The sequence below is a fragment of the Sapajus apella genome, unplaced genomic scaffold (assembly GCF_009761245.1).
Source record: "Sapajus apella isolate SASKATOON/1434 unplaced genomic scaffold, GSC_monkey_1.0 scaffold22, whole genome shotgun sequence".
Lineage (NCBI taxonomy): Eukaryota > Metazoa > Chordata > Mammalia > Primates > Cebidae > Sapajus > Sapajus apella.
In genome coordinates this window covers 27,369,752-27,384,558 of record NW_022436962.1, presented here as the reverse complement: position 1 = coordinate 27,384,558, position 14,807 = coordinate 27,369,752, and the positions used below count along the sequence as shown (strand labels likewise).

Here is a 14,807-nt window from a genome sequence, read left to right as displayed (position 1 = left end):
TCATTTTTAAAGAACCAACAAGAAAACCTTGGGAAAGAACAAATACAATGAATGGCAGCAAGTCACCTGTTATCTCCAGGTATCAATTTTTTTCTCTAAGTTTTATATTTTATTTGTATAAAAAAAGAAATTAATACATTCTTATTGTAGAAAAAGATTGAATGGTAAGTTAGAAATTATACAGAGGAGCCCATAAAACTCTCATGATTCTATTTGACAGCCCACTGAGCTTCATTATATCTTACTCATCTATGTTACTAGTGGTTGATAAATTCTAGCCTACATTAGCCATATTATCTGAGATTTTAAGATAGCTTTATCTTTCCCAATTTGTATTCTGAAAAATTTGAAACTACAGAAAAAAGGATAGTATAGCGAATACACGTGTACTCGTTTCCTAGGTTAAACAGTTGTCAACATTTTGCCCCACTTGTCTTAACTGTCTACAGATCTACTCTTTCATTCCCCTCTGATTAGTTTGAAAGTGGTTCTCAAATAAGGACTGCTTCACCCTAAATACGTCAGTGTTTTTTGGAAGAACCAGGACATCTGCTATGTAACCAGAATACCATTATTACTCTTAAGAAATTTAACACTGTGTAGGTGATGGGGAGGAAGGCAGCAAATCACACGGCCACGTGTGTACCTATGCAACAATCTTGCATGTTCTTCACATGTACCCCAAAACCTAAAATGCAATAAAATAAATAAATGGGAAAAAAAAAAAAGATAACAATGCAGCTGAAAAATAAAAAAATAAAAAAAAAAAAAAAGAAATTTAACACTGAACAATAGTATTATCATAAATGTAATTTTTGGAACCTTCTTAAAACCTGAAAATCAGCTGGAAAGAAAAGAGAGCAAAATGAAACCTAAAATTTTGAATTTGTAAAGTAGAAACATGTTATTTCCCTATCTCATTTGAAACTTGTAAGTGTAATCAAGTTAGAAAAGATAGTATCCAGAAATGAAGCTACTCAATACTTGTTTCTACAAGTGCTTGTGGGCATAGTTTAGGCAAATTTGTTCTTCCTTTAGCTAAGCATACTTTATTTTCATAACTAAATTTATATCACAGCTCTTGAACATAAATGAAACCTTTTCTTGGTTTAAGAGACAGTTTAAACAAAGGGCTTGTATTTTTCCCGGAAAAAAAAGTATGTATTTAGAAACGAAAAGGTATTTTGTCTTTTCTTTCTGAGCTATTTGCCTTGTTTTTGTCTCTATATAAAAAGCAACTTGACTCTAATTATAGAAACCTAATAAAGTACAAGGATAGACTTTATATTATCGCAGACCTGCTCTGTTAGTCTAAGTCTAAATTTGGATTTGGCTTTCTGTGTGGTTCTTTCTGCTAATAGGAAAGAAGACGACACAATTATTTAAGCTCCACAAAGAAACTAGGCCTTTTGGAATGTATAAAAGCTTTTAGTTTTTAAGTGATTGAAAGATGATCATATTTGACTTTAGAAGAAAGAGGGGAATTGCTTTTGGCGGACATGTGTTTTCAGTAGAGTAGAAAAATTGCACATTTATGTTTCTCAGACTCTTAACTGAGATGGCCTTCTAACACATCTCTACTAAAAAAGTTAGGGACTTTCTTTAGCGGCACATTATGAAGTGCTGATTTATCAAGCCCATAACAAGGAGCTGGCCAGGTGTAGTGGCTCATGCCTGTAATCCCAGCACTTTGGGAGGCCAAGGTGGGTAGATCACTTGAGGTCAGGAATTGAAGACCAGCGTGACCAACATGATGAAACCCCATCTCTACTAAAAATACAAAAATTAGCTGAGCGTGGTGGCACATACCTATAGTCCCAGCTGCTTGGGAGACTGAGACATGAGAATCACTTGTGCCTCAGAGATGAGGATTGCAGTAAACTAATAATCACGCTGTCGCACTCCAGTCTGCAGACCTGTCATGTGTCATTTGTCCTTTCTCTCTATCCCTGCTTCATTGATCTGTGTTCCACAGTAAGCTAAAGCCAAGCCTGCGTTGATGGCAGAAGTCATGTCTTAGAAACGGACATGGAAGACGTTCTCCAAGTGGAATACATTCTTCTATGTATTTGGTCCATTTAGTAAAGGAAAAGTCATTATTTGAAAGATTTTTTTATTTTTCCTAATTCCAGGAGGTAGGGATTTTTTTTTTTTTCCAGACTTCTAAAGGAAATTTAGTAAGTGCTCTAAAGGTCACCATTTTGAAAATAATTTTTTTACAGATTAGTTGAATCTTGAGTCTTAATATTCAGTAGTGCACTATAATCATGTTCCAATTCTGTTAGGTGGTTTCCTTTCCCAGAATAGAAAGTCTGAAACTCCTGATTATTTCCTGACCACTCATATATTTTTGATAGATTTCATCCAACTACTGATATATAGGTTTTAAAATTTCACCAAAACCTGTTTTAAACCATAGAATACTTTAAAAATATGTTTAAAAGAATAACAACAATACTACTTTCCTTCCTAATTTATCTCCCCTGTCACTTCAGAAAACAGGTATATTAGCCGCTTTAAGTATGCCTCATCCTTGCATTGTAGTGAAGATGCCCATTTCTCTTTGGAATATCTTTGTCAAAATTATGTTAGTGGTAAGATGGATTAATGTCTCATATGTGAGATACTGCATATGCTGTATTTGTTAATTGATGATGTCAGAGTAAAAGCAAGAATGTTGTGGTTAAAAATGCTTTAAACTATGACTGGATTATAACATTTGGAAGATTTGTGAATTCATCTGTGGTTTTAAGACCTTACAGATCTTATATTCAGGATGAGGAAAAATAGTCCTTTACATGCCTCCTGAGAAGAGTTAATTTTATATACTTTTGTATACTTACTGTGCCTACAACCTATAAAAAATAGCCATTGTATAGTGATTTTTAAAATTTTCTGTAACTAGTAGTCTCAAAATATCTTTTCTGTTGGGGAAAATCGGTTATCTTAAGGTTAATAGACTCAATTCTTGTTTTGTTTGCTATTAACAACCTATAAAACAGTAACATGATGAGAATTATTTTTTAAAGTTCTATTGTGTATCCCTTTCAATGGTTTTCCCCTTCATAGACGGGATTCTCCAAGGAAAAATCAGATTGTTTTTGACAACAGGTCCTATGATTCATTACACAGGTATCATCCTGCTGTGACGTTGTGATTTGAGACTTTTAAATAACATGTTCAGGATAGGGCTGAGCTTTTTCTACCTGGATTGGTAATCACCACAAAGTTGTTTTTTTTTTTTTTTTTTTTAAACTTTATTTTGAATACCTTTTAAAAATTCTGCCATCACTTTACAGATGGATTAGGATAAATACAAATGATAAACATAGTAGAAATACTAGACTGGGACTCTAAGGCCACATATATTATCTAGGCCATTTGTAGCTTAAGCATTTTCTTTTAAAAGCTGTTCTCTTTATGATTATAAGACAAGGCTTCAAAAAACTGGAATAGAAGATCCTTTTCCATCTGTTACTGGAACACGGGCTGATATTATAGCCACGGTTGTGGATAATTAATTCTTTGAGGAAAATCTCTGTTTCCTAGATACTTTGTAGTAAATTATCTTTGACAATTTAATACCCAGCATCCTGAGTAGATTGTTTTCTAGGATGAGCCCCATTTTTTAATTAAGAAGACTTAAGATATGAACTAGGTTTTTCTTAATTAAAAATTTGACAGCTAAAAAAAAATCTTCATGCTTTCCAGTTACTTACACAATTAATTTGGCAGAATAGGGACTTAAATACAGTAGTGCAGTTGTTTTATAGGCAGATGTTTAAAGGCAACACTCATCATAAAAAAAACCGGCCCAGCATGGTGGTTCACACCTATAATCTTGGCACCTTGGGAGGCCAAGGCTAGAGGATCATTTGGGGTCAGAAGTTCAAGACCAGCCTGGGAAACATAGCGAGACCCCGTCTTTACGAAAAATTTAAAAATAAGCTGGATCTGGTGGCTTGTGTCTATAATCCCACCTAGTCAGGAGGCTAGGACAGAAAGATATTTTGTGCATGGGAGTTACAGGCTGCAGTGAGCCATGATCACACCACTGCACCCTGGGCTGGGTGACAGCAAGACTCTCTCTAAAAAGAAAATAATAAAAACCTGAGAAACCCTCATTTGGTGATCAATTATGATGAAAATCCATAGATAAGAAATAACTGAAATATGTCTTTGTTATACGCATCTATTTTTTATACATCACATCCACTGTGAATATGAATTAAATGGTGTTCGTAGTGGATGTCTATCACAGTGAGTTGGGAGTTCTGTAAGCAGACTTTGGCCAAATTCTTACTTGCTAAAATTATTTTATGCCATCAATGATCAAAATACTTGACAAGTTAATATTGTCAGCCAGTTAAATCTTTGCAAAACTTTTAAATTTCAATGGTGAAATAGCTTTTTCTGCTTTTTCTTTCCTTTGAGGTGGTTTAATTGTTTTGGCTAAAAAATTTCTTTAGAAAATTTGTTAATACATAGAAAAATAGCATTTAACAATGAGATTTTTAAGGCTGGGTGCCATGGCTCATGATTGTAATCCCAGCTCTTCGGGAGGCCAGAGAGGGAGGATCACTCGAGTCCAGGAGTTTGAGACTAGCCTAGGCAATGTTGTTAAACCCGTCTCTACAAAACATACAAAAATTAGCCAGGCATAGTTGTATGTGCCTGTGGGAGGCTGAGGTGGGAAGATGGCTTGAGCCCAGGAGGTCAAGGCTGCAGTGAGCTGAGATCATGTCACCACACTCCAACCTGGGTGACAGAGTGAGACCCTGTGTCCAAAAATATATGTATTTTTTTTAATGTAGTAAAATCTGCTCAGTTATCTTACTGCTTTCACACATAGTGCCCACTGGGGTGTTATTGATAAATGTTTTTGGTAAAAGTTAAGAAAAAAAGTGGTGATTACATCTTTCCTTCAGTATGAAAAGTTCCCCCCTTTAGTTAATTATCATGGTGGTGGTGGTGATGGATTGCATGTTAGCATGAATTAAATTTTTAAAAAATTGCATGTTTCCACAATTGTTTATTATATAACAATTTTTTGCATTGCCTAATAAATATGGATATATTAATAACATACTTGCCCAATTAAATACCAGACTGTAGTTGTTCATGTGAATTTCAGAGGTATTCATTATATAACTTGAGAAAATAATTAGTTAAATGGGCCACTTAAATGGAAATCGTAAGAGAAAAGCAGAGTAATTATGAATTACAGTTTAATTCTTGAGAACAGGAATAGGCAGCATGAGTGGGTATATGAAATAATGGTGTCCGAACCTTTAACAACATTTACTAGACATGATTCTGCATAGGGCACCATGACTTGTGTTTTATGGATCTCAGTAAATGACCTTGGAATTTAGTAGTCTTCCCTAGCAAAGTAAGAAGGTGTATCCTCACAAGAGGAAAGGAAATGTTTCATGTAAATCTTATTCCCTACAGTGTCTAGCTCAGTGTTTATTGAATGAAATTTTCTGAAAGTTATTATTTCCTCCATTCATATAAACAGATAACCTAATAAAGTAAAATTGGATGGCTTGCTTCATAACAGTCTTTTAAGCAGTAATATGTTTTGATAGTAAAGCAGATTAACAGTGAAGGCGCAGTGGCTCACACCTGTAATCCCAGCAGTTTGGGAGGCTGAAGCGGGCAGATCATGAAGTCAGGAGTTCGAGACCAGCCTGGCCAACATGGTGAAACCCTGTCTCTACTAAAAATACAAAAAAAAATTAGCCAGGTTTGGTAGCAAACCTGCAATCACAGCTACTCCGGAGGCTGAGGCAGGAGAATTGCTTGAACCCAGGAGGTGGAGGTTGCAGTGAGCCAAGATTGCACCACTGCACTCCAGCCTGGACAACAGAGCAAGACTGCGTCTCAGAAACAACAACAACAACAGGAAAAAAAGCAGATTAACTCAGAGTTTAATCTTCAGGAACCATGCTTATGGGTTTGAAGTATTTTGTGTCTTGCAAGAATTATGAAATTATGATTTTGAAAAATTTATTATGTCTCTTGGATCTTGGTTCAGATTTCTAATGTTGATACTCTGCAAAATTAGAAATATATGATTTGCCTGATGGTTTTAAATTGCATTGATTTGTGGCTCATAAAGAAGAGAGGGCACTTACTGTACTAAACCAGAACCCAAAGGAGTGCCTAATTAAAACTGTAGGTTTTCCACTGAGGATTCTCTTTTATTGCCAGAATTGGAGAGGGCGCCATGACTGGTTTATTTGGTATTGAAACTTTTGTTCAAAATATACTCAATCATTGACTTATTAAGACTTTTAATAGAAACTAAACTTTTGAAAGTGCAATGATAATTGACAGTCTACTTCTGTCTGGCATTTCTTTTTTATTTAATAAAATAAATTTATGGAAGTAGTTAGCCTGAAACACCATTCAAATGACGTCTCCATAAAAATTTCACGAGGAAATAGTCATATAGTCTACCCTAATAATCATTTTTAAAAAATTTTTTGTTTTGATGCTTGAAATGGAATAAATGTATAAAGCAAATCATGCTCACTAAAAATGTTTTCTTCCTGCAATCCAAGGCATCAACTTTGTAAGCTGATTTATGTCAGTGTAAAACATGCAAGTCTTTATGTTTCTCGTTTCACTAGTTTGCCCAGGTATTTAAATAGATAATGTAAAAATTCAAAAGAAAGGCAAAACAAGATTGTGTTATTTGAGCCTCAGATGTTTCAGCTGGCTTCTTCATCACTGTCTTGGTCAACGTGCCACGATATCTGGTTACCTCATGCCCAAAGAATACCGTCTTCTACTCTTTTCTGAAGAAGCCTCACCATCTTGTCACCTTTTTCTAGTTCCTTTATAAATAAGAAAATACTGAGAAAAGTGACAAATATTTTGTTTTCTGTTCTAATCAACCGTACAATTTTGGTAATTTTTTAACAAAATGGCTTTTTTAAAGAAATGTATTTAAATCTGGTGTTGGGTTGGTAAATTTGCAATTATTTATGAACCCATTAAGTATTAAGAATGTTGTTTACCTGTCCTGGAAATTTCATTTATACAGACCAAAATCCACACCCTTATCACAGCCCAGTGCCAATGGAGTCCAGACGGAAGGACTTGACTACGACAGGCTGAAGCAGGTGGGCGCGCAGTGGCAGCTTTCTTTTATTTGTATTTGTTTCTTTTTAAAAAATATCCTACGCCGGGCGCAGTGGCTCACGCCTGTAATCCCAACACTTTGGGAGGTCGAGGCGGGTGGATCACGAGGTCAAGAGATCGAGACCATCCTGGTCAACATAGTGAAACCCTGTCTCTACTAAAAATACAAAAAATCAGCTGGGCATGGTGGCGCATGCCTGTAATCCCAGCTACTCAGGAGGCTGAGGCAGGAGACTTGCCTGAACCCAGGAGGCGGAGGTTGTGGTGAGCCGAGATTGCGCCATTGCACTCCAGCCTGGGCAACAAGAGCGAAACTCCGTCTCAAAAAAAAAAAAAAAAAAAAATCCTGTCCAGGCAGGGTAGCTCATGCCTGTAATCCCAGCACTTTGGGAGCCCAAGGTGGACAGATCACAAGGTCAGGAGTTTGAGATCAGCCTGACCAACATGGTGAAACCCCGTCTCTACTAAAAACACAAAAAATTAGCCAGGCGTGGTGGCACACGCCTTTAGTCCCAGCTACTCGGGAGGCTGAAGCAGGGGGATCACTTGAACCGGGAGGCGGAGGTTGCAGTGAGCCGAGACCCGCCAGTGCACTTCAGCCTGGGCAACAGAGCGAGACTCTGTGTCAAAAACAAAAAACGAAAAATATGTATCCTGAATATACTTGAAAAGAGCGTAGAGCTAGAATATTATTATATAAAACAGTGGTATTAGTTGGTACTGTATTATTTTTTCAAATCTACACTTTTCACTTCCATGAGTTTGTATGAAGCTGCGGAGGTAGTGGAGGGTGGGGCTGTGGTTCAGTGTTAACAGTATAAAGTGTAAATGTAAGTGTATGGTATGCAGTTGTGAAGAAAATAATGGGCTTCTTCCTTTTCACTTACTATATTGGCAAAATTGGACCCAACAAATCTGATTTTGGCAAGGTTGCAAGGAAATAGGCACTCTTTTGTATACTTCTGCTTTCTAAAAAGCAGTTTGGGAAAACAGAATCAAAAGCCTGAAAAATAAGTGTCTTACCTTGAACTCAGTGATTTGAATTCCAGGAATTTATTCAAAGAATATATTGTAAAAGTACCTGAATAGATAGTGGGTGGAGTAGGGGCTCTGTAGGCTTCAAGGGATCATAATTTAGTATGCTTACTAGTAAATTGCGAACACTTGCCTGTGTTAGGTGTAACAGGTAACAAACAAATGTGTACAGTTATCTTGATTTTACAAAAAAGAAAAAGATACTGTCCACATTTGGATACATATGCATTATATTTATATTTAATACCTGTGTATTCAGGAAAAAGAAATAAGTGATAAGATTGTGATTTGAAATATTTTATTCACAGAAGAGGTGAAGTACATTTTTTAGATACCCCAAATGTTTATACTGCAAAGCTATTTGAAAAGTTAAATTGAGTTATATAATTTTAAAGGGGAGCGTGTGGTCATTGAAAATCAAGCCCTTGTTTTGCTGTACATTGAATATGGCTTTCTCAAAAATGTTTTAAAATAAAGCACTTTCACACACTTGAAAACATGGTCAGTTCTTGGTTATCTGAAGTATTGGTGGAGAACAGAGGAATAGATTTAATTTGGGGGGTGATTTAAAGATGAATTTGGATCAGGATGTCTGTGAGTCTGTTTAATAACTTCTGGGTCTCAGTCTCTTCCTTTGCTAAAATGAAGACATTAAACTAATTCATAGTTTTATTTTAAATGTGAAAAGCTTTTCAAAAGATAAACTCTAACAGAGCAATTTAATTTTTCCTGGGGTATTCAGTATTAAAGAAAGCCACACAATTCAAAAACTAATCCTTCCAAAGTACAGCTGTTATTTTTCACCCATTAAAATTGTGTCACTTTGTCATAGGACCTCTAACCTTGAATCTGTAGTTTTTTTTTTTTTTTTTTTTTTTTAAGATGGTGTTTTGTTCTGTCGCCAGGCTGGAGTACAGTGGAGTGATCTCAGCTCACTGCAACCTCCACCTTTTGGATTCAAGCAATTCTCCGGCCTCAGCCTCCTGAGTAGCTGGGATTACAGGCGCCTTCCACCACACCTGGCTAATTTTTTGTATTTTTAGTAGATACAGGGTTTCACTATGTTGGCCAGCCTGGTCTCAAACTCCAAACTCCTGACCTCGTGATCCGCTGCTTAGGCCTCCCAAAGTTCTGGGATTACAGGCTTAAGCTACCACACTCTGCATTTTTGTTTTGTTTTGTTTTGTTTTTTGGAGACAGAGTTTCACTCTGCCCCCCAGGCTGGAGTGCAGTGGTGCAATCTCGGCTCACTGTAGCCTCCGCCTCCCGGGTTGAAGTGGTTCTCCTGCCTCAGCCTCCTGAGTAGTTGGAATTACAGGTATACACCACCGCACTGCTAACTTTTGTAATTTTAGTAGAGAGGGGGTTTCACCATGTTGGCCAGAGTGGTCTCAAACTCCTGACCTCAAGTGATCTGCCCACCTTGGCCTCCCAAACTGCTGGGATTATAGGCATGAGCCACGACACCCAGCCAAATCTGCAGTTCTTAAAAAGGGCCCAGAGCACCACAGTTAAATAGAAATATAATGTGGGCTACATATATTTTAAAATTTTCCTGGTAGCCACATTTTAAAAATACAAAACAAAGAAAAGGACAAAATTAATTTTAAAACTTTACTAACAATGTATTTATAGTATGTTTTAATATGTAGTCAATTTTTATAAATTATTGAGTTATTTTACATTATTTTCATCATACTAAATCTTTGAAATATGATGTGTGTTTTATAATTACAGCACACCTCATTTCAGATTAGCCCCATTTCAAGGGCTCAGCCGCTGCATGTGGCTGGTGCCTGCTGTATTGGACAGCATGAGTCAGTCGGGGCCTCATCCACCTTCCTGTCTGCCCATTAGGGTAATCCCTGAGGTCCCTTCAGGGAAATCCTAGACTCCTTGAAATATGGTTTGGCAGTTTTGGTGGTTTCCAAGAAATTATACTTCAAACTAAAGGACAGATTTGCCAAGAGCCGATTGTCCAGTTTACTGTAATCTCTTCCTCTAAACTTCCTTTGCATCACCTCTCTGACTGTTCCCAGAGGACTAGATGAAAAGCACAGCGTTACCATTTCTAGAAACTATCTGAATACCTTCTGTTGGATGACAGAGTCGTTATCTTAATTTTAGAAAGCATTCTATTTCACATATTGGTAGCCTAGAACAAGCCAGGATTGGGAAGGAAAGAATATTAAAAAAAAATTTACCAAGGCTAGTCTTCCAAGAAATAGAACTGTGGCTCTGGAAATAGAAAACAACCCTACACATCATATATCATGACATTCTTAAAATTTTATATGAATAAGAATCTTTTTAGCAGTAATTTTTTTCTGTATTTCTGATATTTTTCTCTAATATTTTAGGACATTTTAGATGAAATGAGAAAGGAATTAGCAAAGCTAAAAGAAGAGCTCATTGATGGTAAGTGTCTGGGCAAGTTTACTATCCCTGTTAAACAGTGTTTAAGATTCACCATTTTTAAGAAAATACAAATGAGGAAATAGCCATTTGACTACTACTTCTATAGTCCTGCCCTTTTAAGATTAGGGTTTTGGGGAGGAGGTCTCTCCTTCATATAATGGAAATTACTTGTATAAATAGGGATTAAACAGTATCCCTACATATCAGGTGTTGTCTTTTCTTAGATGGAAAACCATATGAACAGATCTTCCCTCTAGGTTACCTCTACTCACCTATCCCAGTGCCACCTTGTTTTTGAGCCCACATAATCAGTGTTTTCATTTTGTATACAAAAAGAGAGAATAAATATATAGAAATTAGAATCATCTTTCTAATATTAAAGAAGTATGCAATGAAAGATGCAAAGTTAATCTATCTTTTTATTACTGTGAGTTTGAGCACCATCCTTAAAGTTTCTTAAGAATGAATCACTCATTTATTTAATTTATCATTATATTTATTTTCAACACTTGTTCTTTTCTATCCAGCAATCAGGCAGGAACTGAGCAAGTCAAATACTGCATAAAGAAACAGACTAAGGAGAGATAGGACTATAATTTGGAGGAAAAAAAAAAAAATCCTACAAACAACAACTGTTCACAACAGCAAACCCCTACATTTTATGAGCTGTAAGAAGAAAATGGAGACAAACAGGAGGAGGGGAAAACCAACCTACTCTGAAAGCCTTCAGACATTATGACTCTGGCGATAAGCTCTTTCCCTCTCAGTTTGCTGCTTTTTTCTGGCCTTTACAACAGAATGGAAGAGAATCATATAAGAGTTCCTGTAACAGTTATGCAGAAAATACTAAAACCCATCAGGCAAGATCATCGCGCATTGAAATATTTTCATGTCAAGATAAAATCGCACATTTTCCACAATTCGTTGCTAAAATAAAGAGGAGAAAGGCTTAGGAAGTTTTTTTGCAGAGAGTGCTGATGAAGAATTGAGCACGTTTGCTATTGTATTGTAATGTTTCTCTCAGGTTTGTTCTTCCTATCATGTTTGATATTCCATGAATAATTGAGATCAGCCCTATGTAAGTTAAGATCATAATACGCAGAACAAATGGAATTGTAAGTGCTTTCAAAGGTTAATATTTATAAGAAAGTGTCCTAAAAATGATTTCTTCAGTTTGAGGAATTTTAGAATGATAGGAAGTCTCTCGAGTTAGCCTTCATGCAATTTTGTAGATTAAAACATAAAATTTGTCCAGGATTTAAAGATTTAGATGCCTTCCTAAATTGTTACAATGCTTTACCAAATCTATGACTTCTACATAACACAAACCAGTGGTCAAATGTAAACAATATATTGTAGATTTACTGTAGGTTTTCAACCTTTTTTAGATTTATGCATGTGGACATTTTTATAATGTAATTACAATCACCACAAAGTTAGCTTTTTTAATTGCAGACAGTAATGCATGTCACACTAATATGTAGTGGCCTTTTCAAGGCCTAGTCCCAGGGAAAACGTTTTGTAGAGTATAGGGGAGTGGGAGGAAGGGGAGGAATAATTTTTTATTTAAAGTTGATTTCTGCACTATCTTTTTCTCAATTACCTGCATGAATAATAATAATGAGGAATATTTTGTGACTTTAATTGGTAAATATGTTACAAAACCAAGTACTTAATCTTTTACATCATGTCTTCAGCTATTTGTATTTTAACCAGTAATTTCAATGGTCTGAAACATGATCCTGAGCTTCACATAATATCTTACTGTGGAACTCAAAAGTTTGATCACTGAATTTGGCAGTTATTATTACCTAGGTACCCCTGCTGTTAACACAGGTGTTTACATACATGTTCCTGAATGAAGCTGCTTTTGAATTTTGTTATGTTGAAATACAAGAAATAACAATGACGGCAGCAATTAAGGTCACAGAAATCGTTAGGTAAAGGAAAACCAATGAGGAGTTCTGCAGTTTTCTTTTAATAAGTAAAGTGGGACTTGGGTGGTGGGAAGAAGGAATTAGACACTCTACCCGCCATCCTGCGTGTGTGTGCACTCGCGCACATGCTGTCTATATGTAAGCCACTCCCTTTTCTTTCCTTTGAAACTGATGAGGTTAAAATAGGGGAGAAATCCTATATATTGCAATGATAGCTTTCTGGAAAATTTAAGAAATCAAAGTCTCCAGGCTCTCCATCCTGATTTATGCCTGAGTCGTCATGTGCCATATTTGCTTTGAACTCTGATTATCAGAAGTTTTACTAAAATTTTGAAGAAATAATTCACTTTCATCTGCTTTCCAGATTTTGTACATCTCAGTTCATAAAGCAAAGGTCGTTGATAATGTAGTTTTCTAAATGCTGCAGATCTGCAGCCATTACCGCTACAAAGACGTTTGGATGAGGGGTTTTTTTTTTCTTTGTTAAAATAGTTCCTGTTTCTGTAGAAATTTCATTTTTAGATTAAACTGTGATGGATGAGCTGTCATAATTCAAGTATACATTTCTTTTTTCTATCAGATAGGCATTGTCATGCAGTAGCAGTAAAAACATCAGAGGCACAGCAAGCTTATGAAGTTCTGTTTTCTAAAAGAAATAGGAGGCATTTTCATCTTTATTATTATACTTTTGGTTATGCAAACACTTTGATAATAGAAAGTTATATCCCCTATAAATCTGGTCAGAAACCTCTTTTGATTTTGTTGGGTACGTTAACTAGTCTATAGTAGGTAGAGTACTGGGTACAAGTGGTCCAAACTAAGATAAGAGACTAAAATAAAATGCTAAATCTTAAACTGGGTTTATGCACTAAACGTTTTGTGCCTTGGTCTAATATTAACATGACGTCTGTGTAAAATGACAAAAAGAACCAGTGTTGAATCACGCTATATTTTCCATCATCCCAGATTGCTAAATGTGTTCTTTCCAAGAAGTCTGAACGAATTATTATATACATTTTCTGTCATGTACACATGACAGTTGTGTCATTGTTAGAGATTTCAGTGATTAAAATGGGAAACAGAAGCTTAAGTTATTTTCCTTATCAAAACTATGTTCCTTGGAACCACATTAGTATGATGGTTTTTGTGCTCTTGTACATTGGATGTCTTAAGCTAAGTACAGTTTAGGGGATCCTTTCTAATTAATTACAGGAAGGTACTGCTTTCCTCAACACTGTGATCTGACCTGTGACAAATCTGTACTATACACTATGTAAATGGCTAACAAGTCAATTGCAAACAAACTGAATGTACAAATCTTAGTGCTGGTGCTGAAATCTCTTCAGAATAGTTATGATTTAAAAGTTTGTTTATAAATTTGAAAGCATCAAGTGTCAATCAAAACTGAAGATGAAACACTAATGAATGTTGAATTCTCATGCTTTTAGGTATACTTCCTTTTTAGAATTTTCAGTTTTCTGCTATTTTTACCGTAACTATTTCATTTAAATTTGTTTCACTTAAATTTCCTACACGCTAACTTCGTTTGTGCGATTGAAATAAAATTGCAGTATATATACATTGCTTGTTTGTGACACTTAGATAATCTTCTGAAATAATTTGTTAGTTATATTGGATGTGAAAAACACCTTTTAAAGTCCAAGACTTCACTGCTTAAAAGTTTACATGTCACGTCACTATTCTTTAAAGATTTCATAGAAGTCATGAATACTAAGTAATGTATGCAAAGGAAATCTGTGATGATTCTCTACTTTTTGTTTGAAATAACTGTTGGGTGTTCCCTGTTTGTTATTTTCTCTCTGCCCACCTTGATACAGTAACTTACTCTATAGTCAAGATGATGATAAGTGTTTAATTTTTATTCCATTTTTTTCTATAACACGTTCAGATACCTAAAACTCGTTCCTGCAGTTAGAATTTTCCTTTATATAGTTTGCATGGTAAAAGACATTGTGTGGTAAAGGGCATTATCAAGTAATGAATTTTAAGTGTAGCAAAATCTGTATAGTGTTTCTACATGACACTGATTTCTTAAAACCTACATATAAGCAGTAGTACTTTTTATCTATTGTAAAGTATTAATTTTGAGTTCCATTTTATAATTCTGATGTCTTCATTAGAAATACAAAAATACAATCCTTGTATTTTTTTTTCTTTTATCAGACCCAAATTTTCCCCCTTTCCCCCTCCATTCTCCTCTCCACTTCTCATGGACCACGTGTTCCCGACATTCATTAACATCTG

At 35.6% G+C, this 14,807-nt stretch overlaps 1 protein-coding gene across 12 annotated transcripts in view; it reads left to right on the top strand.

The window, feature by feature from the left end:
• Positions 1-14,119, top strand: part of ENAH (ENAH actin regulator) — a 155,821-nt gene extending 141,702 nt beyond the window's left edge. For 8 of the 12 annotated variants that reach the window (XM_032289409.1, XM_032289407.1, XM_032289403.1 and 5 more), the window contains 5 exons: positions 13-79; positions 3,070-3,132; positions 7,055-7,133; positions 10,548-10,605; positions 11,133-14,119. In XM_032289409.1, coding sequence (XP_032145300.1) covers positions 13-79; positions 3,070-3,132; positions 7,055-7,133; positions 10,548-10,605; positions 11,133-11,170 — 305 coding nt within the window. In that variant the 3' untranslated portion in view covers positions 11,171-14,119. The remainder of the gene's footprint in view (positions 1-12; positions 80-3,069; positions 3,133-7,054; positions 7,134-10,547; positions 10,606-11,132) is intronic. The other 4 variants (XM_032289414.1, XM_032289413.1, XM_032289410.1 and 1 more) reach the window with 1 other exon arrangement.
• The last annotated feature ends 688 nt before the right edge of the window (positions 14,120-14,807 follow it).